This window comes from Poecile atricapillus, chromosome 9, assembly GCF_030490865.1.
Source record: "Poecile atricapillus isolate bPoeAtr1 chromosome 9, bPoeAtr1.hap1, whole genome shotgun sequence".
Taxonomy (NCBI): Eukaryota; Metazoa; Chordata; class Aves; order Passeriformes; family Paridae; genus Poecile; species Poecile atricapillus.
In genome coordinates, this window is record NC_081257.1 from 10316141 (window position 1) to 10342381 (window position 26241).

General features: G+C 41.6%; 1 protein-coding gene across 1 annotated transcript in view; it reads left to right on the plus strand.

Moving 5' to 3' along the window:
- FANCD2 (FA complementation group D2) overlaps positions 1–26241 on the plus strand; it is a 35951-nt gene that overhangs the window by 3832 nt on the left and 5878 nt on the right. The window contains exons 7-36 of the mRNA XM_058845476.1: positions 696–748; positions 1687–1765; positions 2445–2569; positions 3910–3997; positions 4929–5033; positions 5705–5805; positions 6294–6402; positions 6995–7030; positions 7416–7559; positions 8066–8200; positions 8507–8638; positions 9745–9852; positions 11710–11819; positions 12317–12377; positions 13047–13172; positions 13977–14050; positions 14139–14279; positions 15224–15324; positions 15613–15728; positions 16425–16533; positions 17056–17154; positions 18071–18180; positions 18386–18532; positions 19642–19758; positions 20614–20742; positions 20948–21063; positions 22547–22660; positions 23208–23335; positions 24638–24737; positions 25473–25595. Coding sequence (XP_058701459.1) covers positions 696–748; positions 1687–1765; positions 2445–2569; positions 3910–3997; positions 4929–5033; positions 5705–5805; positions 6294–6402; positions 6995–7030; positions 7416–7559; positions 8066–8200; positions 8507–8638; positions 9745–9852; positions 11710–11819; positions 12317–12377; positions 13047–13172; positions 13977–14050; positions 14139–14279; positions 15224–15324; positions 15613–15728; positions 16425–16533; positions 17056–17154; positions 18071–18180; positions 18386–18532; positions 19642–19758; positions 20614–20742; positions 20948–21063; positions 22547–22660; positions 23208–23335; positions 24638–24737; positions 25473–25595 — 3236 coding nt within the window. The remainder of the gene's footprint in view (positions 1–695; positions 749–1686; positions 1766–2444; positions 2570–3909; positions 3998–4928; positions 5034–5704; positions 5806–6293; positions 6403–6994; positions 7031–7415; positions 7560–8065; positions 8201–8506; positions 8639–9744; positions 9853–11709; positions 11820–12316; positions 12378–13046; positions 13173–13976; positions 14051–14138; positions 14280–15223; positions 15325–15612; positions 15729–16424; positions 16534–17055; positions 17155–18070; positions 18181–18385; positions 18533–19641; positions 19759–20613; positions 20743–20947; positions 21064–22546; positions 22661–23207; positions 23336–24637; positions 24738–25472; positions 25596–26241) is intronic.

A 26241-nucleotide genomic window follows, 5' to 3' on the forward strand; every position in this document is an offset into this window, starting at 1 on the left:
AAGGATTAATAGAACTGGTTTTGAGGCACGTGAGGTGGCATCTGGAGTAGTGTCCAGCTTGTTGTAAGGACACAAAGATGCTTGGGGCATGAGACACATGGCAGACAAGCAGAGACAGGGGAAACTGGATTTGTTCAGTTTTAAAAGAAGATTAAGGGAAATTTCATGGTCTTGAAATACTGGTTGCAAGGTGTAGGGAACACAGAGCCAGACCCTTCTCAAAGGTGAACAGGGGCAGAATGAGAGATGATGGCTCAGCTCAGCCATGGGAAATTCTGGTGAGATATAACCACTTCCACTGTGGAGAATGTTTTTTTAAGTGCTAGAGCTGGGCACTGTTTTCAAACTTATCTAAAATTGATTCTTTGGTTTTCTGTGTGGTGAAGAGCAGCTCAGGGTCTGAGAAAGAGAGGTTCATTGGCCCAGAGGAATTGTTCATCCTGCCCATATGCTCTGGGCATGCTGGGTTATGTGGGTTTATACCACACTCTTTAAAGTGGTTTTCACTTCTTAGGCTGTGTGCCTCATTTCTGGCATTAGGCAAGAGGTTTCTTATACAGGAAATACTTTTATTGAGCCTTTCAAGTATTTTATTCTCTGTGTATATTTCATCTTTTCTGAAAGCTCAGTTTTGGTGGCAGTACCGCAGCACAGCCAGTAAATCACCCTAACACTGTCTTTTTCCTTTCTTTTAGCCTGCTGTCATAACACTGTTGTTGGAAAAGATCCCCGAATTCTTTTTTGACATGTGAGTATAAACTGGCTTCTCTCTGCCTTGAAATGAAATTTCTTTTGGACAATCACCAGCTGTTTGACTTTAGCTGTTACTTCAAATTTGCTTGAATGGCAGTTTGCACTGATACGGGGTTTTTTTTTCCATACCTGTGTAAAATAATCTGTGAGGTACCATGACCTTAAATTTGTTAGTCCATAAAACAGAAGACAAATTTCAAGAAGGTGAAATGCAGACATTGTGCATTGACTGTGCTTTTTCCAGCTGCTGACACAAGCTTAGGAATTATTTCAGCAGAGGGACTACAGAGCTGTCTCATCATTAAATAAAAGATGGAATTGGCTGCTGGCAGAGTTTTAGGAGGCTGGGAGATGCAAACAGATCTCCTTTTAAAATTGCAAGTTGTCTTCAAACAAGGGAAATTGAAAGAGCATCTCTTGGTTTTTGAACATAGAACACCATAGTGGAGTGAGAGATCTTGAGGTGTAACACAGGCAAGACTTGACCACTTCACCTCTTCTTCCTGTGCCCTGGAATTAGTGGGGCAGACCAAGGGGCAGAAAGATGAGGCTGTTCCTGCTGTAGTTTTTGTTCCAGTGCTGAAACACAGGATACAAATGCAACACAGGGGTGTAGCCCAAGAAATTGTCTCAGACTGAAATCTTGTTTGAGGAGGGTTTAACCTAGACAATCACAAGGTCTGAACTGCTTTCACCCAAGAATTCTAAAGGATCTTGTATGTAAAAGTGATAAGCTGTTGATTGTCCTGTGAATCCTTTGGGAATTCTAAAAATGGATCTTGCTACGCTTGTTTCCTATCAAACTGTAAGAAGAGTGAAGTTCTTTCTATGTATTCACAGCTGGTTAAGAATGGTGTTAATCTTGCTGACCAGCAGCAGAGCTTTTGAGTCTGTAGATCTGACTAACCTGTGTGTCCTTTTCTGCTGTTTCAGTGTGGGCACCTTTGGAACAAATTTCCCCCGGCTCATTGTCAATCAGTTTAAGTGGCTTGACAGGCTCCTTGACAGCCAGGTGGGTACCAGAGGTGCAATCACATGGATGCTTTTTCCAAATGACTTCTGGAATGAAATTCTGAGTGCCTCTCAGGTGGGATTAGATTGAATTATTGTGCTGATGAGAACTGACATTTTTGTATTCACATGCTGAAGGAGAGATTTAATTTTTTTCTGTTTCATTATAATTGCCTTGAGTAACCTCTGAACATCTTTTACTATTTTTCTTCTTTCCTTGCTCTAAGTCTTCTTTTACATAAATTTATATCTGTGCATGTGTGTTCACACAGATGATCCCATTTTAAAGCTGTTGCTGGCAGAAAGTTACAATCCCCTCTTTTTTGATTTTAACAAGGTACTGGATACTTGCAAATGTGTGGGGATGAATTCTCTGTTCTGCTCTGGGATTCTTTTCCTAAGTCAGTTGGTCCCTGTGGGTTACTCTCTACTGGAGTACTAAACACTGGGAAGCTTGTTGTGTTTCCCAGCTTCCTTTGCTCACCAATATCATTATATCCTAGTTCTATAATACCACTGTTCTACAGAAGTCCATGCTCTGCTTCATGGTGTCAGCAGGACAATGAATTAAGGGACGGTTGGCATAAATTCAGACAGATGTTGCACTGTGGGACCTTAGATGCGTAATATTGTTGTCCTGAGAGATTTGTGCATTTCACCAGTACTCCTCTTGTCTGTAGGATCTGGTCAAGAAGTTAATGCAGATGATTAGTGTCTCTCCAGTACCAATCCAGCATGATATTATCACCAGTTTACCTGAGATCCTGGAGGATTCCCAGCAAAGTGAGGTTGCCAGAGAGCTCAGGTATGAATGATTTGGTTGGGAGGGTTTGTTTTGTTTTGTTCTTTTCCCCCTTGCACTTAGCTGAAAAGGACAAGATGCATTAATGCAGATTGTTCTGGGGTTGACTGAGTTGTGTTCCTGTTAACTACAACATTTGGGGACACTTACCACTGTCTTAGAACATTCCATTTGTACTGTTATGCTCTTAAAGAGAGCACAGGCAATCCAGCAAAAGACATTACATTTAGACAGTGCTCGAAAACTGCTTTTATCTAAATTATTATTAAACTCTTGACTACCTGGAGACAGCACAGGTAGCATCCTGTTAAGTACTCACTACTTCTGCTGGATAGTCTATGATAAGTCACTTGGCTATTACTAGTGACAACTTCTGATTTGTCTTAGATTCTGCTGTGTGAGGATCAACATGGTTTTTATTAATTAAAAAAAAAACCCAGACTCACAACACAGTAAATGTGTGCATGAAACAGAACTTTCTGGCTATTTTATATACTTTTCTGAAGCATATTTACTGATCCAAACAGTTGAGGGACCTAATGCCAAGAGTTATCCTCCCAGGCAGCACTGCCATAGGCTAGTCCTTACATCTGTCTTCTTTAATAATGTATTCATTATACACAATAATTTGAGTAGTTAAAGTGTTTCTAATTCTTATTATTGCGCAGATCACTTATATTTACGCTGGGGTTAATTGCCTTTTCAAACACGTGATCACTGTTACAGATTATTACTGCAGGCAGTGCATCCTGTTCCTTTTACCATCTCAAATTGTGACTTTGTTTTCATTCTGTTTATTGCCTCAGCTTCTATATAAAAAACTCCACACATTTTTCCTATGCTAATCAAACTCCTCAGACTTCTCTTTTCTCTGTTTGTGTATTTTGAAAGCTGAGATCTGAACAGTATCAGCAAGGCATAGGCATTTCCATGTTCTCAATAGCCTCTATGCATTTCTGATGAGGAAAACAACTCATTGCTTCTAATGAATTAGGGAGCATAGACAGTTACCAGGATGCTGCAGATAAGGTATTTTTCAACTAACAAAATTTAAGTACAGCTTCTTGATAGAGAAAGTTTGTGAGAAACTGAGATGTCAGCCAAGAATGATTACATGAGTTTTGGGAAAGTGCATGAAGCTGTTAAAAACAGCTGGAGCTCTTACATGAAGAGTAATAATCTGGGGAACAAGTTTTCCATAATGCCAGTGGCATATGTTGTCAGTTTCAGAGATACTTTTTTTTTTCACTAATCACAAAAATTACTGGAATCATACAATACACAGAAGATACATTCTTGGTTTTGTTAAGAGGACCATTTGTTTTCTTTTCCCTGTTTATCAGCTGCTTGTTGAAGCAGGGCAGACGGCTGACAGTGCCAATCCTGGATGCCCTCTCTCGTCTGGACCTTGACGCAGAACTTGTGGCTGAGGTGAGAGCTTTTACTGAGCACTTCAGCAGGCCCCAGCCCCTGCTTAGCAACACAAGAGCTGGAACTGTTTCTTCTTTCCAAGTATTTTGCTAAATCTGACTCCTGTAGGCCTTCAAAAGTCCTGAGCTCCTGAAGCTGGAAAGAGGTCAGAAGAGAAAGCTGGTTTTTGAACCATGTATGAGGGGTTCAGCAAAGAGCAGAAAGCGGTTTTCTGAATGCACACTGTAACAGCCAGGCATTTCAATCACAGCTGTTTTAGCAAATGCAGAAGCACTTTGTCCTGCTGCAGTATTTTTTTACTGCCTGACTTAAACCTTATTACCAAATATTTCATCTTTTTTAAGTACAGTGACCAGATTAGACTGTATATTCTAAGGAAAGGCAGATTGGTGATTAAATAATTAAATAGGTTTTCTCTGCAGAGTGCTGATAAAGGAGAAGAGATGATGATGTGTCTTTTGGATATGTTGCATTGCTCCACTTTTTGGAGTTGGGCTTCTTATGAATAAAATAAAATTGGTTCATTTGAGTGCATAAATAGTGTTTTACATAGTGCCGAAAGGCTAGTGCTGTGTAGCAGGCTACACAACCTCCATGCTTTGCCCTCTTGAAAGCCAGTAAAAAATGATGGAGCCAAGCTCTTCTTGTTGAAGAGTGATAAGGGGCAGTGGCCACAACAGGAGTTTAGGGTGGACATTTGGAAAAGCAAGTTAGGGTCTGCAGCATTGACATAAATTTTCAAAGAGGTGGCAGGGATTGGAGGTTTCCTCCATCCTTTAAGACTCAGCAAAGCCAAGGTGAATCTCATCTGGTACTTCCTGCTCTGAGCAGAAGGCTGGACTGTAAGTCTCCAAGGATTCCTCCTCATTAACTTAACTATGTTTCTGTGAAGTGTTGTCTTCCAGCTGATGGAGTGTTGCTCTCTCCTCAGGTTCGACAGTCTGCCATGACCATTGTGCCTTCTGTAAAACTGGAAGATTTGCCTGTAGTAGTAAAATTCATTCTCCAAAATGTCAAGGCAGCAGATGCAGTAGAGGTACAGTATCTTCTTTATAATGAAGTGTATTTTCCACACGAGTGTGTGTTTTAACAGAGAGAAGTTGATTCACACACAGAGCTGTATGTTTTTAATGTTTTCAAGTAAAATTTTAATATTGCCAGGGATCAAAGCCAGCCTTGCTGAGCTATCAAACACACTTTGTTTCATATGTTGAGGAAGCCTCAGCCTAAGCCAAATGAGGTTTTTGATCTGCCCAAATCTTTCAGGGAGTGAGTGCCCTGTAAAAAGAAGTGTGCCTGTGACATGGAAGCCAGTCTGTGCTGGTACACTGCATTTGAACATCAGTCAGGTTGGTAAACTTGAATGTCCCAGAATTCCTGAGGCTGTCATATATCTTGCTCAGCTGCTAAACAGAATAAAAACAATTCACAGCAACATAAAGCAGATATATAGGTGGGAATTTCTCAGAGTAGGTCTTAAAAAATTCTATCTTTTGTATGACATACAGGTGAAGAGAAAAGTTTTGCTGATTCATTTTCCAAGTTAAAAAAATTTAATTTGGACATGATTAAATACTTGTGAATATTTACAGATATATGAGTTTTGATTTGTTATTTTAGGGTTTTTATGGGAAATTGTTTTCCTCAGCTTTTTCTGTTCTTTGCTCATTTGTCACAGTGATTTGTGCATGGATTTGTGTTTTACAGGTGATTTCTGATCTTCGTAAGAGCTTGGATTTGTCATCGTGTGTTCTGCCCCTGCAGATTCACATGTCCCAGAAGAAGATTAAAAGCCAAGTCCATGCCAGGTACTTTAACAGGCTTACCTGATTCTCCAAGGGTAGGATGAGACAACAGAACTTAAACTGTTCCTCTTCTGGTCTCTCTGGCACAATTGGCTTCATACATGAGCGTAATTTCTCCTGTGGAAAGGCACAGACACCTTTATTCCTTCCTGCTTGGTACTAATACAATACATTTGTCACTCCTTTCCCAGCCAGCTTCCCGTGCCATGGATGTTCCTTTTGAACCGTCTGCCACCATGTCTGCACGGGGACAAGCAACTTCATTTATAATAATGTTGCTACCATTATATCTGTTTTAAGTTCCCTCCAGTATGTTTTCCATTGATTCTGTGACCTCTGTTTCCACTCTCTTGTGAAACTCCCTATCCTTACCAGAGCATTCCCTCTGGACAATGGCTGCTTTAAATAACTGCTGTGACTGCTGGGCTGCCTTGCTTCTTCTGTGACAATATTTGGAGGGACTGAGTCTCCTCCTTTCTGATGATTTGCAGTTCTTCCCTGAGCCAAGTAACCACCAGCCAGAACTGTGTGAAGCTACTTTTTGATGTGATCAAGTTAGCTGTGAGATTTCAGAAAGATGTCTCTGAAGCATGGATTAAGGTAAGATAGATGCTTCAGTCCTTGCTTCCTTAGTTATTTGGGCTCTTTGATTAAGCGTGAGCTTTTCTTGTAATCAGATGTGGTACTAAAAGACAAATGTTAGCCCTTCATTTTACTGATACAGATTTCATTCTGCAAGGGAGGAAACATGTATACCCATATATTGAGACTGATCTATGTGAAGCCTTAAGGTGCCTGAAAATATCCTGCTAGAAATCAGCGTAAGCTGGTATTAGGTTAAATATAATTTTAAATTGCATTTCAGTGTAAACCAGCTGTTTCTTGTCCTCATTACTCAGTACCTCAGTTCCTTTCTCAAGCCTGATGTTATTTGAGAACGTCCTTGTTCAAACTCAGTTTTCAGCTATTTTTTTCAATACCTTCTGGATTCTCTTTCGTTGGCAAGATCCAGTTTGCTGACTTTGATAGGAATCCTTCAGTAGAGGAGAGAAATCTGTGAGCAGGGTGTCACAGACTTTTGGTGCCTATCTCTTTTGGTCTGTTTTTGGAATGTAGTATGTATGTGTAATATGAATATACTGTGGCCTAACAGCTTGCTTGTTTTGTTTTGTTTTTTTTTTTTTTCTTTCAGGCTATTGAGAACAGCACATCTGTGTCTGACCATAAGGTAATAGTTTTGCTCTGCAAGTATCCTTCTGGTTTCTCAAGGGCTTTCTTCATAGCTGTAGATGAAGAGATTTTTTGTAGTTGGAGCAGAAACTTGTCAGTGATGTTTCATGTGTGGTTCTTTTGGTACTGAACTTGTTCCAAGTATAACAGCCATCCATTTTCTTTGTAACTCTTGCTTCATCCCTTCCTAATGTTAAGGGACAGAGTTATCCTGCTTTAATTCTGTCCTGTTGGACTCATAAGGTCAACTTATTTCAGCTGTGTCTCTTGGGACTTTTTGAACTCTTTTTTTTTCTTCTCAGTTTAGACTTCAAGTTTTGACTTTGAGTTATCTGGACAGTTTAATATTTCAGCATAGTGAGTGGTGGTTATTTCCTTTAAAGGTTCTGGATCTGATAGTTTTGCTGCTAATCCATTATACAAACATGAGGAACAGGAAGCAAACTGAGAAGGTCTTGAGGAGCAAAATCCGACTGGGCTTCATGCCAGAACAGCTGATGCAGAATGCCTTCCAAAACCATTCAACGGTCAGTGCTGATCCTGCTTTGGAACTCTTTTTATCTCTCAAAGATCTTGTGAGATGATGCTTTAGCCCTGTGCTGCTATATTATTTAATATATTATATTTTTAATAGAAATATATATATATATATAATATAATTTATATTAATATATAATTAATATATATTATATATAATTATATATTAAAGGTATATTATTTATACCTTTTCAACTATGTTCATGTACTTCTGTTTTATAATTTTTAGTCCAGATCAGTGTCCCAAGGCACATGTAATTCTCTATTGATAATAGATAATAATAATTCTCTATAATAATAATAATAATATAATAACAATAATAATAATAATAATATAATAATATAATAATATAATAATAATAATAATAATTCTCTATTGATAATTCTCTATTGTAATTGTCTCGTGGTTTTTTTTTTGGAGTTGAGCTTTCCTCGGAATTGGATATGTTGAAAACAAGCAACAGTAATCTCCTTTATCATGGTGTCTGTATTTCAGGTTATCAAAGACTTCTTCCCTTCAATCCTAGCCCTTGCTCAGACATTTCTTCACTCAGCACACCCAGCTGTGGTCTCCTTTGGCAGCTGCATGTACAAACAAGCTTTTGCAGCCTTCGACTCCTACTGCCAGCAGGTACAGTGTGATGGGTGGCAGCTATTTTATTTGGGTTTGCACTTTTTTCTGGAGTGTATGCCATGATCCTTTAGGGGACAGGGTTTCAGGCAGTTGGAAGCCATTGAACAGAGGTCTGTGACAAAGAGTAGGCCGAGAAGAAGATGGGGAGCAATCACAGCAAGACTGGTAGCAAGTGACTTCAAGCACAAAGACTGCTGTGATTATCTGTACTTGATCAATGCAGTTCATATAAGCAGAGCAAGGCAGACATTTTTCTGTTGATATTTCACTTTTTGAAAGTTCTTTTGGTGGCTTTTTCCGTAGGAGGTTGTGACTGCTTTGGTGACTCATGTTTGCAGTGGAAGTGAGACAGAAGTGGACATTTCTCTGGATGTGCTCACGGATTTGGTGGTGCTGCACACGTCCCTGCTGATGCGCTATGCCACCTTTGTGAAGGTGTGTGCATTTCGGGGTTTATACTAGATTTTGGGTCCCTTACACCACTTTGCCTCAGATCCAGAATAGGCCAGTACTTCTTCAGAATAGAGGTATTGGAAAAGCTTGTACCTGTAAAGCTTTTCTGTCTGGAGAAAGGCAGTGGTCAGAAGTGAAAGGTATCTGCTGTCAAAGGGCGAGCTGTAAGATAAGACTGTATGATTCTTTGACAGGGGAAATTGAGATAAACAATTCCCTTTAGCTGGACAATGCTTAAATTGCAGGCATGGAATGGTGCCTCCAATGGCAGGAAAATGCTGTCTTTATTTACATGAGCTATTTCAAAACTTGGCAAAAACCTGTCTCTTTTTTGGACTGCACATTCTGTGTATTGGAAGACTGTCAGTACTTTAGCCAGTATTTGAATCCTAAGACAAAATTGCTTGCAGAGATGTGAAAAAAGCATATCCTAAAATTTAAAAGAAGAAAGTACTCAGTGGGGAGAAAGAAAATGGACTTTTGAGCTCTAAGAATGATAAGCAGGGTGAGACCTGCCCGGTTGCCTATTTCCAAAAGTACTAAAAGTGGAGACTGAGGGAAGAGCTAAGCAGCAATGGAAGCACATAATAGTACTTTCCTTGAACACTCCTCCATCTGTGATGGTTTGTAGCTTAAAGACAGCTTGTATATAAGAGCCCTTGAAGAAATACCTCTGGTATTTTGGTGTTCCTTATGATTTAATTACACATTGTGGGAAAGCTGTATACTTTTTGCTGTTTAGTTAGTTGCTTGTTAAATGAAAATTACTTGCTTAATTACTTGCTTGTCAAATACTTTGAATCCTGTGACCAATCCAATGACAGAAAATAGCTTTCACTTGTCCTGAGCACTCCCAAAATGCTTATGGTAGCCAAATTATTCTTCCCATTCTGATAAAATGAGCTCCCATAAGTAAGGTCAGAACAATAGTCTGGCATTTATGTTTGTTTAATTTGAGTGTAGTTTTTTCATGTGTGTACAAAAAAGGGAAAAGTTTATTCTCTTCCCTGAGGTTGACAATTAATGTGTTTTTAGAATATGGAAAAGGATTCTTGATATTCTGAGCCAGTTTGTGGCTTCTCTTACAGACCATTTTAGACTCTACACAGAAACTGAATCCATGCCAGATTCGGAAGCTTTTCTACATCCTCAGCACTTTAGCATTCAGCCAGAAGCAAGAAGGGAGCTACATTCAGGTAAGCAAAGTCACAACAGAAAGTTGTTCAGTCTGTGCCTTGGTCCTTCTGCTACGTTAACTAAATACTGGCATCATCTATGAACAGTGATTGATGTCAGGATATCCTTGAGCTTAAAATTCTCTTCTCCCCAAGTGTCGGCAAACCAGCTTATGGCTCTGGACTTTCCACCCTGATATCAAGGGCTTATCACAGTGACTGTGCCTCTCATCTTTCCCAGAAAGGTCCCCTTCTTGTTCATGTCTAAGAAAGGCAGAGTTGTTAGACATGTTGGAAGGGTAGTGATGGTGGTCCCTAATCTAACCTCCCAGTTAAAGTGTGATTGTCACCAGCATGGCATCATGTTGATTGTTGCTTTGTCTAGCTGAGCCTTGAAGGCTTGCAGAAGTGTAAATTCAGCAGCCTTCTTGAGCAGCTCTGTTTTTCCATCACTTGGAAGCCTTCGGAAGGCACAGTTCAGCTTCCCTGAGATGTTTGTATTGATTCAGCCACTTAAATTCTGCATACCAGAGGCAACAAAGACTCTCTTGTTCAGAAGAACTGAACTTCACAGAGCAGAATACTCTGCTGTGAAGTGGTAGACCTTCCACCTCTTGTGCCTCTGGTTTAAACACAAGAAGCTGTCAAACCTGGTCTGTCTAAATCCACCTTCATCTTGCACAGGATACCTTGTGTGACTCAGTTGCAGCATAAAAGTGGTGGTATTGGATACCTTTTTCTGGATTTCTGGACCCTTGAGCATAGCAGATAAAGAAAAAATTCAAAGATATTTATTTCAGAACTGAGACATCAGGGTTTAAAATCTTTCCATTCATACAGTTCAGCTCTTAGAAATTAGGACTGTTTATCTTTCTTTGAGTCCCTTTGTAGTTTGTAGTTGTTAGGTATGTTTGCACATGCTAACTTGAGACTGTAAAGGAAAACTGTTCCTCCTCTCCTTCTGATTGATCTGTGGTGTCTAAAATAGCATGTCTATAGTCATTTTGTCCTTCCCACTCACCCTGTTAAATTGGAGCTCTTCACTGCCGAAATTTCCAGTTATATGGCAGGTTTAGCTCCTTTCTGAACTAGTTTCCTCAGTGATTTCCTCGCCTCCCACCCCAAGTCTTATGTGTGACTTGTGAAAATTGCCTTGGCAACACACAGTGTGACTTTGCAGCCCAGGAGGACTTACCATCAGGATGTTCTGCCTGTCACCCTCAGAGGTTGTGAAAAGAAGGGGAGGAGTGTCTAGAATTTGAGAAGAGAGTTTGTAACTCTGGAGATACAAGGTTGGCAATTTGACTCTTATCCTCAGTGATACTGAAGACTCCAGAGGCAGGTTACCAAAGAAATCGGTATCCTGAGAGCCAACTTTGTCTTCTCTAAGTGTTCTTCTAAGATGATGCCTCTTAGACATGAGGATCTCTGCAGGTAGATTAGGAATTTTTCCTTGCACTGCACAATTTGTCTTTGGACCTTCACCACAAACTGCTTCATCTCTCAGCCTCCTGAAGCTGACAGTGTTTTGAAGTGCAGCTCTGCAGCTGCTGTTTGGGTGTGACAGGCTCCAAGACCAATCTGCTGTTTTTTTAACATACTCTTCTATTAATTATAGTTGAAACCTGGACCAACTACATGGTCTGTGTAGTAGTTAGAGCAGAGTCAAACCTAATGCTGTTCTAATACTGTTTACAATCTGACTTGGAGTTGGGACCAGTATTAAATGTCAGAATGTGCATTCCTTAAGCAAAGCTGTAATCCTAATAAACCATCCCCCTGTAGCCCTTGGAAATGACATTAAGTGAAGATGCCAACAGAACTGTGAGTGATGCACACAAGTACCTCTGTGGTGACATGGTCTGTGTCTCTTTTCAGGATGATATGTACATGGTGATCAGGAAATGGCTCTCCAGCACGGTTCCCAACCACAAACAAATGGGGATTATTGGTGCTGTTTCCATGATAGGCAGTGTGGCATTAAAAAGGTGAGAAAAAATGTAGCAAAGATGAATTTAACACAGTTTTCAGTTCAGGTCTGGAGTGAAACAAAGACAGGAGGACATTGCCTTGAGTTCATGCTCATCTTGGGCAAATCCAGGAACTTTAAACTCTTTTTTTTGCATACTGTGATATTTGGTATTTCAGCCTGTGCAGTTCTGCTCACCTGCTGCTGGTCTCAAAGGCATCCCAAATTCCTTGTTAATACCTATTTGTGCATCCTTTGACCACACTGTTGCTTGGTCTGATTACAGATCAGCTTCTGACTCTAGGCGTAATGACATGAGGTTCTCTGTGTTTGAATCCAGGGAAATTTAAAAGGGAAGAGGTCCCAGACAGCATCAGGTCTTTTCCTAATGTGTTCCAATGAAATCTTTTTCGTGTGTAATTCTCCAATTCCTTGAGGGAGAACCTTGTGTGTGTGATGGGTTTTGCTGTCTCTTGAGTCTTGTGCCACAGCAGCAAAGTTGTCAATTGCTTCCAGGAATGAAGGAGATGCTGCTTCAGTGGAGAGGCCAGAGCTGAACAGTGAGCGTGATGGGCAGGTGAGTACCAAGAATGGGACAGTGTGGGACACAGGGAGGATACAGTCAGCAAGGAGGGGTGACGGGAAATGCAGTCTTAACTGAAGCACTGTGTGGGTCTGAGAGATGGCTTTCCTGAGCCTGGGATTCTTGTACATAAACTGCAGAGCCAAGAGTAGATCAAAAACAGTTTTGGAGGAACAAAGGCACCTGCTGGTGTTGCCTTTGCTACACCACAACAAGCAGCCATCTAGTGAAAGTCTTCTGTCCAGTTGTTATTTCAAATACAAAGGAAAGAAGCAGGACAATTGCTTCAGTGAGCCAAAGGTGACCATGGCCATCATCTCAGCTTTGGTAGCTGTACCTTTCAGGCAGTGGAAGTATTTTTGTTGCACAGGATTGGCCTAACAGCCTTTTTCCTTAGTTTCTGTTAAAGAACCTTTTTCTCTGCTGGCACTTTATTAAGGGTGATTCTGGGCAGACTGTGTTATTTCATGGCAGAGGACACTAAAAGGCCTATGTTTCTTCTTAAATCTGTGTCTGTTCAAGAATATTCATCACAGGTTGATACTCTAGAGATGAAGCTTTGAATATGCCTCACAATAAATTAATGTAAAAAGGACTGAAGTTAAAAGCTTGAATTGGATCCATTTATCTTACCCATTTCTGCACTGTTTTCTCTCCTTTCAGCTGTCTACCCTGTTGGACCTTGTGGGCTTCTGCTGTGAGCAAGCACCAGAGGTCTTGGCTCTGTACTATGATGAATTTGCCAGTTTGATTGAGAAGCAGAAGGGCAATTTGGACTTGCAGCTCCTGGTATGTTGCAGAGCAACTTGAACTTGATCACTTAGATGAATTCTTCAGAAAAAATTATATTTTTGAAACATTGGCAATATAGAATCAATTTGAGGATTTCACTCCAGTCTGGGAACTTGTTTTGTTCTGTGAGAGGTTGGTCAGATACAGAATCCTCATTCATTTCTCTTGGCTTTTATTGATTGTGGCAGATTCCTCATTGTGCTTTAACAGTTTCTTTATTGTGAAATTTAACATGACAACAGGGAAGCCTTTTAAAGGAAATTAAGTGACATTTCAGAACATGCTGTTCCTATTCATAGACGAAAGTAGAATCTGAAAGACATTTAAACTTAGTATTGAAATTGGTTTCTGGGTCAGACTATTAAGACTATCTGATCCCTAAGATCTTTGAAGAGCCACAGTCATTAATGGCAGTAAATAAATAAATGGTATTTATAGTGATAGGAAGAGGTTTGTGAAGGTGGCTGGACAGCTCTTCCTGCTGAGAACTCCTTTTACATGTGGGCTGCTTTCCTCTTCCAGCCAGCTGCTCTGCCTCTCTGCATCTCTCTGGAACTTGTAGTCAAGCCCACATCCAAAGAGCAGGGAAGAAATTGTTTGTGCATGCTTAGCAATGTTTCCTGGCTCTGACTCTTGTCAAAGGCAGCCCTTGGCTCTCCTTGCAGGCCATGGGGCTGCGTTACTGTGACAGTTCCAGGATACTTTTTCTTGGTCTTATCTTCTGCATCTTCCACAGCTGGAGGTTTCTTCATCGAGCCCCTTTGCTGAGCAAGGTTGTTTTTTTTCTTCATTTTTTTGTAGAACGAGTTTGGGAAGAGTTTGGTGGAGGATTTTCCCAGTGACTTCGTGGTGGATCTCAGCCCCACAGTGCATGGGTATGCTGATCATAAATAAAGCATTGGTAGTGTTTCTGTCACTGTGAACTGAGGCTGCCAACAAGATCTTGTCTGTCTTTCCTTGCAGTTCATTCTTGTTCCCAGTGAAGTCCTTGTACAATCTGGATGAAGATCAAAGTCAGGGAGCAATTGCCATTAATCTCTTGCCATTGGTGTCACAGAGTGAGCTTGGCAGGGTCACTGCTGGAGAGAGTAACCAAAGTAAAAGGTATTTGACTCTTACCTGTGGGATGGCTGCAAAGGTAGTGTTTTCATTTGTGCACTTCAGGTACCTGATAAGGAGCTGGTCAGAGAATTTACCAGTTTTCAGTGTTCGTCTCCTTTTTTTGATGTTAAACTCAGGTCTAGGAGCATAATCTGGTTGGGAGCTGCAGTCTGTTCTGGCTTGCGCTGTTTAGGTGATCTTGGGTGAGTCATGATGGTAGATAGTGCTAAGCTCTCACACATGCAGCCAAAAATGAAATTTGACTGAAGAATCATTGCATTGTCTTTGGCAAGTAGAACAGAAAGCCTGTAAGATATAAAAAACTCTTAAGTAAACAGGAGGACACCGAAGTTAAAAGAATCCTAAGATTCATAGACTTGTTAAGGTTATAAACGACTCTCTTTTTTTTATTTGCACTTTCACATAGTTTGTAATTTATTGTCATAAGATTTTGTTGAGATTTTAGTTGTTCTTTTAAAAAGACATAATTTTAAAATGAGAGAAAATATAGCTGCTTTGCATGCTTCTATGGAAAAATGTTAGTTTTCATCACTCAGAATTGGAGCAGTGGCACACTGTGAAACATTGAAGGAGGTTTCTCCATTGCTTATAACTGTGCTGTGCACAATTTCTTACAGTTCCTTCTAAAGTACTCAACTTTGGTTTCCACCAGAAGTAAATCTTGACCCTGTTTTTTGCTCATTGAAGACATTTTTCTGCCCTTACATGCTTTTCCAGAAAACTGGTAATCACCAGTTGTTAATTTGTGGGAGTTTTTTTTCTAACCCACATGGTGCATTTCTTCTCTGTGTTGCTGGTACTTGCAAGAAGCAAAATAGAAGGCACAGGCAAGGTGGCCTGGGAAGGACACAGGACATAATGGAAAAGTGATGGGCATTCTGGAATATGTAAAACATAAGACCCACTCCATTTCTTTTTTCCCCCAGGGCAGTATCACCCATGTGTCTGTCACCCTGTTTCCGGTTGCTGAGGCTCTACACTGCAGAACAAAACAGTGGAAGCCTGGAGGAAATTGATGCCTTACTAGGTATGGGAAATGGGCTTTTTATAGAGCCTGGCTGCCTGTCTTGTTCTTGTGGCAGATCTGCACAGAGTTCCTCCAGCTGCAGGAGGAGTTGTGCATTTTGTGAAGGAGGCTGAGATGCTCTGTGCCCACAAAGTGAAAAGGAGGCTGGGGAGACAGTTTCTCTGTCTGTGGATGAAGTGGCTGATGTGCCTTACTCCAGATAGCTACTGGAATTGATGCAGGCTTTGGCAAGAGGCCACAGCATAGGTAGCAAACAGTCCAACCTATACTTTTCTTGTTCTGTGCCAGGTTGTCCCCTGTACCTGACTGACCTGGAGGTTGAAGGGAAGCTGGAATCTCTGTCCAAGCAGGAGCGTGAATTTCTGTGCTCACTCCTGTTCTATGCTCTCAACTGGTTTCGTGAAGTGAGTAGAGCCTTGTCTGCAGGTTCTGCAGTGGAGGGATGAAGGAAGCCTAGGAGAGGAGAGGTTGGTCAGCCAGGAGATGGGAAGCTGGAGGGGAAGGAATATTTTACTGTGGTCTTTGTTACCTAAAAGAAAGGTTGTGTTCCACTTCTGGAGAGGCTGTAGAGTTTCCTCTCTTGGGGATGCTCTGTACTCTGTTCTATATCTCTGTGAGCTGACAGAAGGGTAAAATGCAGTGCCTTCAAGCAGATTTGGACAATGCATTGGCTAACATCAATGGTCGGTGGGATTTTTTCCTGCTGGGGTTATTCTGATAACATGAGAATGGCAGATTTGGTGCAATTCCACATTCCCAGTCCTCCTGCTTTTCTCCCAGGACTGTCTCTTTCCTGGCAGACCTGGGAAATGCCAAGGGGTCTTCAGAGACACAGATCCTGACAATATGCTGTTTGCTAATTCCTCTTGTTCAATTAATATTTTATCTATTGTCCTATTGCTTTTATAGATTGCACCAATTATATCCATGTTCTTATGGACTTCTGAAGAGCTTTGTTCATGCAGTCTGAACCTGTTCACACAGGCCACTTGTGCTGTATTGTGTATTTATTCAGGACTTGAGAATGTTATTAAGAAAAGAAAAAGTAGTAAAGTGGGTACAAATCTCCCTAATTCAGTGAGCTTGGTTTGTATCTCTAGGTTGTAAATGCCTTCTGCCAGCAACAGGATGCTGAGATGAAGGGGAAAGTTTTAACTCGATTACAGAACATCACAGAGCTGCAGAATGTGCTGGGAAAATGCTTGGCAGGTGAGTATGAAATATTTTATGTTCTGGGCCTGTACCAGCTGTGAAGTAAAAGGGGTTGCCTTAGACATCAATGGAAGAAGCAAATGGTAACACATACAGCAGTTTTACAGTGGCAGTTTTGCAGTTTTAAAAGTTTGTGGGTGGACAGCTATCATTTTCAATTTGTCCAAAGGCAAACCGCTGTTCTTAATCACTTCCTCAGTGAGGAGCACACAAATTACATACTCTAGAATCACAAGCACACAAACTTTAGCAGATCCCCCAAGTACTGACACACCTTGTCCATCTCCCAGTAGCCTGCCCAGATCCCAGGCATTCTAATCTGCTCCACTGCTCCCTTACTCACTGTTATTCCAGCTCACTGCTTGTTAGCAGATACACAAATTCTTACACTTATCTCACAGACTCCACACTTTCACCAGGACAGTGAAATTTATGATACTTCCTTTAGATAGGTATCTGGCCTGTATGTTGTCATTGAGGAGCTGAATTAACCCAATTTCTACATTCTGGCTCTTTCAGCAACCCCTGGCTATGTCCCACCACCAGCTACTTTTGACTCTGAGGCCCTGGAGGTCGTACCATCCATTAATGCTGCTGGTCCAGTCAGAAAAAGGAGTGGTAAAGAAAATTCAAAATGTTTAAGCAAACAGATGTGATGAGGGTTGACTGTAGATTGCACTGCAGCCATTGCATTTGTGTGTGCCTAAAGCACTAAATTCTTGCCAAAGACTATCCAGCTGGAAATTTTACCTCATCAACTCCTGTTGCAGCTGAAGTGGAGATGGAAAAATATCCTACACCAAACAGGTGTTGGATAGTCTGTCTCCTTGGGAAAGCTGATGCATAGCATTTAACAGTGAAAATCCAGGGCTTTCATTGATTGCCTTCACCTGCTAAAGTACTTTCTGCAGCAGTAAGTTCTGTCTTTGATGGGTTTGTGGCATCATCTGGTACTGAGTCTGGCTTGAGCTGCTTTGCAAACCCCTGAGCTTTAGGTTGTACCTAACCAATGTCCTGGGAACCTTGTCATGGCTCTGCTGCACAAGGAAATCCTTCATCCTTTCCCATTGCTAGTTCCCACAGAGAAGACACAGAACTCGCCTCTCAGTTTTCAAGCTGAATTGGATTTGCTTTGTTCTTCCTGTCTTTAGTTCTGTTTCTAGATTAGCATTTCCTGGGAACATGTCTGCCTTAAGCCAAAGTGGACAAAAATTCACATTCTGTTCAATGAGGACAACTGGTGGAGGCCACAGACCAGAATGCCTTTCCCTCCTGTGCCAAACCCATTGTGCAGGGTCTGGGCCTGTCATGTAGGAGTGTGTGGGAGGCAGACGGAAAGTTTTCACTGTTTTCTGCAGACAAAAGGAGCATCCATCACTTTAGATACTGTATTTTGAAGGAGCACTTCATCTATAGACCTGTACTCCATGCTTTCTTAGTGCTGATTCAAGTCCAGCCTGTGCTGGCTGCAAGTGCTGCCTAGTGCTGAGCACAGTGTCTAACCTTGGATTCTGAAGTTGCTTTTCTGTTTAAGGAAGAAAAAAGAAGGCTGATGGCAGCAAAGCTGGCTCTGCAGATCGTTCTCAAGCAGATGACAGTTCTGAGGGAAACCAGCCTGATACCGAGCTCTCCGAGCTGGACAAGGTAGGTGTACAGCCCTGGGGACTTGCAAGACACAACAGGGAAGATGCCATAGAAGCATAAACAAAAGCTTTGAGAGAGGGGCTGTTCATTCCAAAGTTCAGTTAATTGCAGTCAGTTGTTCAGTTTTGCTTTCTGGCACCTGCCTCCCATCAGAATTTTATAAATCATCCCTCCAGAGGCCACTCTCCTGCAATTTCCTTTTCAGACTGCTGCTGATAGAGAGGCAGGAAATCCCCTGGCACAGCTGCAGAGCTATCGCCCGTACTTCCGAGAGCTGGACCTTGAGGTGTTCACTGTGCTGCTTTGTGGGCTGCTCACAAAGTCTGTCCTGGACACAGAGATGCACACAGAGGTGAGTGGAGCAGCCTGAAACCCACACTGATGAGGCTTTGTGTAATGGCCTCTCTCAGAGGCTTTGGCCTCTCTGTTCCACTGAAGTGCACCACAGGTTATTGTTAAGATGAGTTGGTCCAGGGCTGAGCTAGGGACCAGGAGAGCATTTCTCCCAGGAGAGCATTCAAGGTACTGAGAAAAAGAGGACTTTACTGAGGAGAGCAGACATGTCATATAGTAATGTTAAAAACAAATGAATGTAAATATTGCATAAAACGTGAAATATATTGTATAACATGTATAAACCTAATGGAAAGAAAGGGGCTTTAATATTGAGCACAGGTAAGATATAGGGTGGTAAATACATTGAGTGCTGTCTGTCAGAAAGAACCTATGATATAAAGTAAAGCCTGTCTTGCAAAAACTCAAGTTTCTCAAGGCATCAGGAGATGATAAACAGCACAAATGTAGGATTTGAGTCATGAAGGTGCTCTCAGTGAGCAGGGTGCCATGTATCACCTCTGAGCTTGTAAAAACTGCATTGCTATGGCTGTAGAAAATAGAAGTGCTTAATTTTGTTACCCTCTTTGTAGGCAAGCTGACTCCATCTGGAGTCTCATTTTGTCAGACTACAGTAAATTAATAAAATGTGAAAGGGCCATGGCAGGCTGCAGCACAGCCTGCTGTGCCCTTGCAGACAGCTGTCTCTGTGCATGCAGGTCACAGGCCAACTGGAAGACTGTTTGACAAGTCTCTTGGGCTATGTGGCATTATTTCAAAATACTTCTTGACTTACTCAGTTGGTGAATTTTGTGACTCTCTAGGCTTAAACCTCTTTTTATCTTTAGGAGCTTATTTTCAATGTCAATGTATATAGATCTGTTCTTTCTCAGTTAAGTTGTACTGACATTGCCCCGGGTGTTTAGAGCACCAGGATGGCTTCCTGCTTTGAGTAACCAGAACCAATGCCCCATTCCTGCCATGGGGTAGCCATAAAACCAAACATTTACCAAGTAAGTCCTTCCTGAGGTTAACTAGTCTAGGAATAACTGGAAACAGGGTAAACTTGAGCTTCAAGGCACTACTGCTACATCTGGGTCCTGGGATTGACTATTCTTTTAATTGCAGGCTTGTGAAGTTGTGCAGCTGGGGCCTGCTGAGCTTTGCTTCCTTCTGGATGACCTGTGCTGGAAGCTGGAACATGCACTGCCCTCGGGCTCCACAAGGAGGGTGCCCTTTCCAAAGGCAAGAACAGCAGCAGGCGATGGGTCCAGGCCTGGATTGAGGCAGAACACATCACGGCTTCCAGGCCTTCCCTGAGAAATGTTTTTCAGAATTATTTTCACTTGTTAGTTAAATGGAAGTGTGATACCCAGCTGTGTGCCAGAGCAGCACTTGCTCTTTCAAAAGACTTGTTTATGGTGTGCTTGCTGAAATGTTTGCAGCATCTGGTTCTCTGCATGTCTCAGGAAAGGGTATTTAACTGAGGGAGTTTTGTAGCCTCAAAACTCAAGTGACCTTTTTCCTAGCCCTCCCTGGGCAGACTGACTGTGCTGTTTAAAGTTAGCCAGGCTGGATGGCTGCAGCAGCCAGCAGAAGCTGCTGCATCCCTGTTTCTGCTTTTTCTGCATTGCAAGCCCCCCTGAGTGCAGGGACTTCTTGCTAATGCCTTCAGGAGGAAAGTAAATGCATGTCCCATTGCATTAAACTGAGAAATGCACTGCAACAGGATGGGCTCCTCATATTCAATGTTCTGTCTCCTTGGCTTTCTACCTATCTTAAGTCCCACATGCAAAGACTGTTTTCTCTTAGTGTTTGAGTAAAGTGTTGAATTCTCTGATCTTAGAGATTTTCCCAACCTAAATGATTCTATAAGAGAGCTGTGTGTCACATCAGTTTTATCTTTTTAGTCAAATGTTATCCCTTTGTCTGAGTTGGTGGTGCTTGTTCAGCAGAAGCCAACTTTCCTACCCTGTGTCCATTCCTGATCCTGTATGGCATCAGGAATTGCACTGCTTGGCAGCAGTTGAAGATGTAGCAATTGAAGTTATTCTCAAGAGAGGCTAATGAAGCAACTTTAATCTTTTGGGTTTGCTGCAGGAAAGAGGCAACAAGGATATTGGTTTTTCCCACCTGTGTCAGAGATCTCCCAAGGAAGTTGCTATGTTTGTGGTTGATCTACTCAAGCCATTGTGTAAGCACATGGAGAACATGCATAACTACTTTCAGGTGAGTAAATTTTTTGACCAGCAATTTTGACCAGAAAAACTCTCAAATTTTGTCTCCTGTAAAGATACTTTTAATTTTGTTTGGGGGAAAAAGAGTCACTTTGTTTTCTTCAGGTTTTTTAAACATGGAATTTATGGAAATGGATTCTTGTGCCATTATCTTTGTCTGGGATAGTGTCTAATGAATTATTTGTTCTGTATTAAAGGCAGCTGTACAAAATCAGGGTGCAGAAGATGAACCAGGAGTGAACATCCAGGAGCACCAGCTGATGTCCTCTTGCTACCAGCTGCTGTTACTGACTTTTCGCTCTTTATTTGCTTGGTGAGTTTAAAAGAAAAGTCCATAGCTGTACCCATTTATTGCTTCTTCTTCGTGTTTCTTTTCTTTAAAGTGTTCGCACCCTGCCAAAGGCCTGTCAGCCATGAAGAACAACCCACTGCAGTGGGTTGGAGGCTTCTAAGCATTTCTTAGTTAAGCCAGGATTCATTGCCTGATTCTGAGCTGTGCTAAAGCTGTAGGTGATGAAGCACTGAACTGGGTAGAATTCAATCAATGGGCTTTTGGGTCAAGATCAGCATAACAGGCATACTGACACATCTAGCTGTGCAATTTCCAGTCTGCCTAGGGATCTTGGAATTTCTTACCCATCCTTTCCCATTTCCTTCCCCTCATCCTTTGGTAATTTGTCACTGCCTGAATCTTGAGTGATGGAAGAATTTCTTTTGGCAGTGGGAAAGGATGAATATATATTTCACTGTCAATAAGTCAGTGTTGTTGATCCATTCAAGCTGGATTAATAAATGCCCAACTCAGAAATGCTAGTGCAGCCTGCAGACTTCTGCATCTGCTAATATAATCCAGGATAGTATCATAAGTTTCTTTCTAAATCACAATTTAGATTTGCATGTGGAAAGCATTTTACCTTTGTTGTACTTCATAAACAGTAGTAACTGCACAAAAAGGGAGGTCTGAGGTCTGCCTCCTGTTGACCTCTACTGGAGCCTCAGGGCCCCCAGTCCACTCCTGACTGTTCTCAGATTCGTCATTTCCTTTTTAGCCAATGTGAATGTTGGTTGTTCCTGAGTCCACCTATTTTGTAAATCAAAGAACCTGGTCAGTTTTGTACCAGACAACTCAAGATCAGTTTTGCTGTCCGGTGTAAAATCTGTTTTGCTGTAGATCAGACAGCCATATATTGGGGTGAGCTGTTCAGCCACTAAAATTCAACAACCAAATTACAGCTCTTTTCACATTTGTTTAGTTAAGACCTCTTACATTACCAGTTGTTAATTAACTTGTGTAGTACAGGTGCATTTGAGCATTACCATTGTCAAGTCAACCTGTTCAGTCTATAGAATTGGAATGTGGATGTATTTGATTATTTCTAGCATACATATCCTCACAGACACTGGGAGTTCAGAGAAATAATGAAGATCTCTAGAGTTTTCCCCCTGTTAGGCTCCTACCTGTTGTCCAGCAAGTGACCCATGATCACTGCATTTGCACAGCAACTGTCGTTATACATCCTTTGTTTTAGGTCTGGACCTCCACTCATGGGAAATGGCCTCTCCTCACCAAGTTAGATCTGCAGTCTAACTGAAAAGTAAATGTTATTTGTTCTCAACAAATATTTTTTTCCTACTGAGTTTTCAATTTTTTGTGTCCCTTTATAACTTTCATACAGCAGGGCTTGTATTGAGTATCATCTTCTCTATTTTTCATCTTGCCAAATAGGCTTAGATATGCATTTGCATCTGATACCTCTTCTAATCTGATGATGAACTGGATTTTTTTTCTCCCTTAGGAATGGTTTTGCTCAGCATGAAAATGCTGAGTTGCTGAGGTCAGCTCTGCAGGTGCTTGCAGACAGGCTAAAGCCAGGAGAGACAGAGTTTCTTCTTCTTGAGGAGCTGATAAGGTAGAATCTATATTTCACAAGGTTTGAAATTAACAAATTTCAGGGATTTTTCCCTGTTTTGTGTGGGCATTATGGATAAGTGTATGTTTGGGAGCTCTCATAAAGACTGCACTCACTTCAAACAGAGCTTTGTATTTAATTGAATTGAGTGTAGTCAAACCTCATTAAAGGACTGAAAAATGTAAAATATGCATGAATCTGTGGATCTCATTTGTATGCTATTTGAGACAAGGAGATTAGTAGGATTCACAGAAGCAATCTCCTATGTTCTGGAGAGTTAAAATGCTTACAGGTACACCAGACAAAAGCAATATATAAAGCTGTTGTTAGAGTGGCTGGGACTTGAGAGAATTTTCTCAGTGACTGAATTCCTATGTATTAGTGGCTGATCATCCGTTCTTCAGAAGGGCACTGCCAGAGACAAAACACTGTGATATGGAGACCCTGGATCTGAGATAGTCTAATGCTTCCTTTTTATTTATTTATGTGTCTGAGACATTACCCTGTCTACACTGTTTTTACCTCTTCCCTTTCCTGTCATCCCCAGTGAGAGTTTTCAGTACCTCCTGAATTTCCAGCAGAGTGTTCCCAGCTTCCAGTGTGCCCATATCCTCACTCAGCTCCTGATTGCTGTAGCTGAGAAACCCATGTCTGGCTGGAAGAAGGAGAAAATGGGTAATGTGTGAAGAGACTCTCATCTCAGATGAGTTTTTGTGTGGTCTTTTGCCTTTTAAGGGAGAGATTTCCCTTCACATCCTGGTAATCTTACTGTGTGAACAGTCCTAGCAATTAATAAAAGGAACAGCAGTAAATATATTGGGCCCTCTTTGGGATTTGTTCTGCTGTGCCTCAGTCACATGCAGACAGGCAGACTCCAGCTCTCTCAGCTGGTGTTTTTAAAAATCAGATCTTCACAACTTTTAGGAGTTCTAAGCATGAGCCTGCTGTTCAGTGTTGGTACCAGTTTAATGGAGGTGAGTGATCATAGACTTGATCTGACTTCCTACTGTAAGTACAGATGTCTGTGACAGCTCATTTCCAAAATTTATGGAAATAAGCTGCAAATACAGCTGTTGCTCCAGGGCAGAGAAAGAAAAACCTGTGAATTCTTAGTGCCATGCAACAAATGTTTTCAGTTAAGAAAGCTTCTCTCATGGATTAGGACCCATTATGTAAAATAAACAGCAGATAAAGACCAGACATGGTTGCAGGGAATATACAAGAAAACTACTTGATCTCCAGCACACACTTAAATAAAAACTCCAGACTGTTGCCTCTCCCAGCCATTCCATGGTACTAAGGCACCTCTAGAATTCATCTTTCTCCAATCCACATAGTCACACAGAATTGTAAGTTCCCTCCTTAAAGACAATTTTACTGTTTTAAACAGTCCCACACTGGGAGAACGACTAACTGAGCATGGCAGGCAATAACCTATTTTAACTAATCATTTCCTGGTTTTAATCATTTCTGCAAGAGACAAGAGGGTTTGTTAGCAGTTTTGATTTCAGAAATTTGTAGACTTCAAACTTCTCTGTTCACATTTATTATTATAGTGCTGTGCCCAAAAGGCCAAGTCACTTATTACTGGAATTAATTTCTAGAAATGGATACCCTAAGGGTTGCATATGTCCTAATTAAAACCAAATAGATGGCACATGGTAGGAGCTACCAAACAAATAAGGTTTAACTTAAGTTTGTCAGAAGTAGCCAGGGGTGGATCATGGTTCTAATGTGAACAGGTATTCCAGACCAAGAAGGTGCTGGATGTGCAAATACTTTGTTACCATGATATATGTCCTTGTGGTCTTGCAACTTTTTAGGGAAAATGCATCCTGGCTTAGAAAGTTCAGGCACATGAGGGGTGGTAATGTTGTGATCTTTCAAGAAATTATTTTAACACACTGCTTTTATATGGAAGAAGGATTTTTTTAATTATTATTATTCTTTCACTAAATTATCTCTTATGTGTCCCAGCTTCTCTAGCAAAGCAGTTCCTCTGCCAGTCCTGGGTGAAGCCCAGTGGAGACCGAGAGAAGGGCAGCCAGTTCAACAGTGCCCTGCACACCCTGCTCTGGTAAGGTTCAAGCCATTCCCTTAGGCACACCAAGACACTCTTTTTTTTTTACTGATTACTATTGCTGCAGAGGAATGGTCCCTCTGAATCTGAATGAGGGCTAGACCCTCATGCTTGCACAGCTTGGCCTAAAGCCCTGTTTCTACACTGTTTCTAAAGCACAGTTTCTTGGTTTGAAGTGTGAAGTCCAACTGAGCACGTTTCGTGATCAGATCCTCTGGCACTTGTGTCAGGAAGTTCTCATCAATGCTCTCCAGGAGACTCCTGGATTGCTTATGCCCTACTGGGCTGTCCTTCCAGCAGGTGTCACGGTGGTGAGTCTGCAATGAGGATCAGGGCCTGCAACATGAGGGTACTCCTGGCTGTCTGTAGAAGGTTTTGTTGGCTTGTTCCTGATCCAGGTGGCCTATAGCAGCCAGCCATTTCAGTGTCATCCATACTGATTGAGTGTTCTCTCTTATAAAGGGCAATTCCATCTCATCCTCTTCCCAGCCTGTCCTTCCTAAACACTAGAATGAAGGAATATTGAATCCATGTATCTTTCATATCATGGTAGCTTTTAATGAGATCACTGACAGTTCTAAGTAGTGCTTTGGGTTTCCTGTATGGGATTACCTTTGGCAGGGAAGAGCTTGACAGTTTTAGGCCACATGTTTCAGGTAGGGCAGTGTTCAAGGCCTTGTTGTGTCATTCTGCACAGTGTCTACTGATCAGCTGTGTTGTGTTTGGATTTAGTGTCTACTTGGAGCACACAGAAAACATCATGAAAGCCATAGAGGAAATCTCCAGTACTGGTGTTCCTGAACTGATGAACTCTGCCAAAGATGGATGTTCTTCTACTTATCCTACCTTAAGCAGGTAATTGGAGCAAGAGAAACTTTCTCTGATATGCATAATGATAATTTCTGCTTTTAAATATTTAGTTTTCTTATTTTGTGGCCTGTTGTGGTTTCATGTTGGTACTGTGCTGGCTACTCTGGACACTTGTTTTGGCACTATGCAACAGGTAGCATGTGATAGCTTTATGCCAAAGTGGAATGTCCTGTGCTTGACATGATGTTGAGTTTATTGCTGTGAGCCATTTTAACTGGAGAATGAACTGCTGTCTGTCATCAGGTGTGTTGTCTCTGTGCTAGTATGGTGGTATAAAGCACTCCAAAAGTCAGCTTCAGAGGCCTTTGGTGGCTGTAGGCAATCTAGGCTGGTATGCAGTGCACAAAAAGACACTCAGGGTGCTTCTGCCCTGTTACAGGAGTTTGGAAGCGGGGATGAAGTTCCTGCACTCTGAAACTTCTAAAATCATCTTAGGCTGAAAGCTGCAAGCTGCAAACCTTTCACTGTGCACCCCTACAGCTACAAGGAAGTGGTGGTGTCTTAAGTGTCATTCACACTGGGGAAGTGCTAGTGACTTCCCAGGATTCTCCATCTGTCTGGGCAATTGGGCTGGGCTAGACCTGCTCATGAGTCCTAGGGCCAATCTGTGATGTCCTGCTGAGAAGGATGC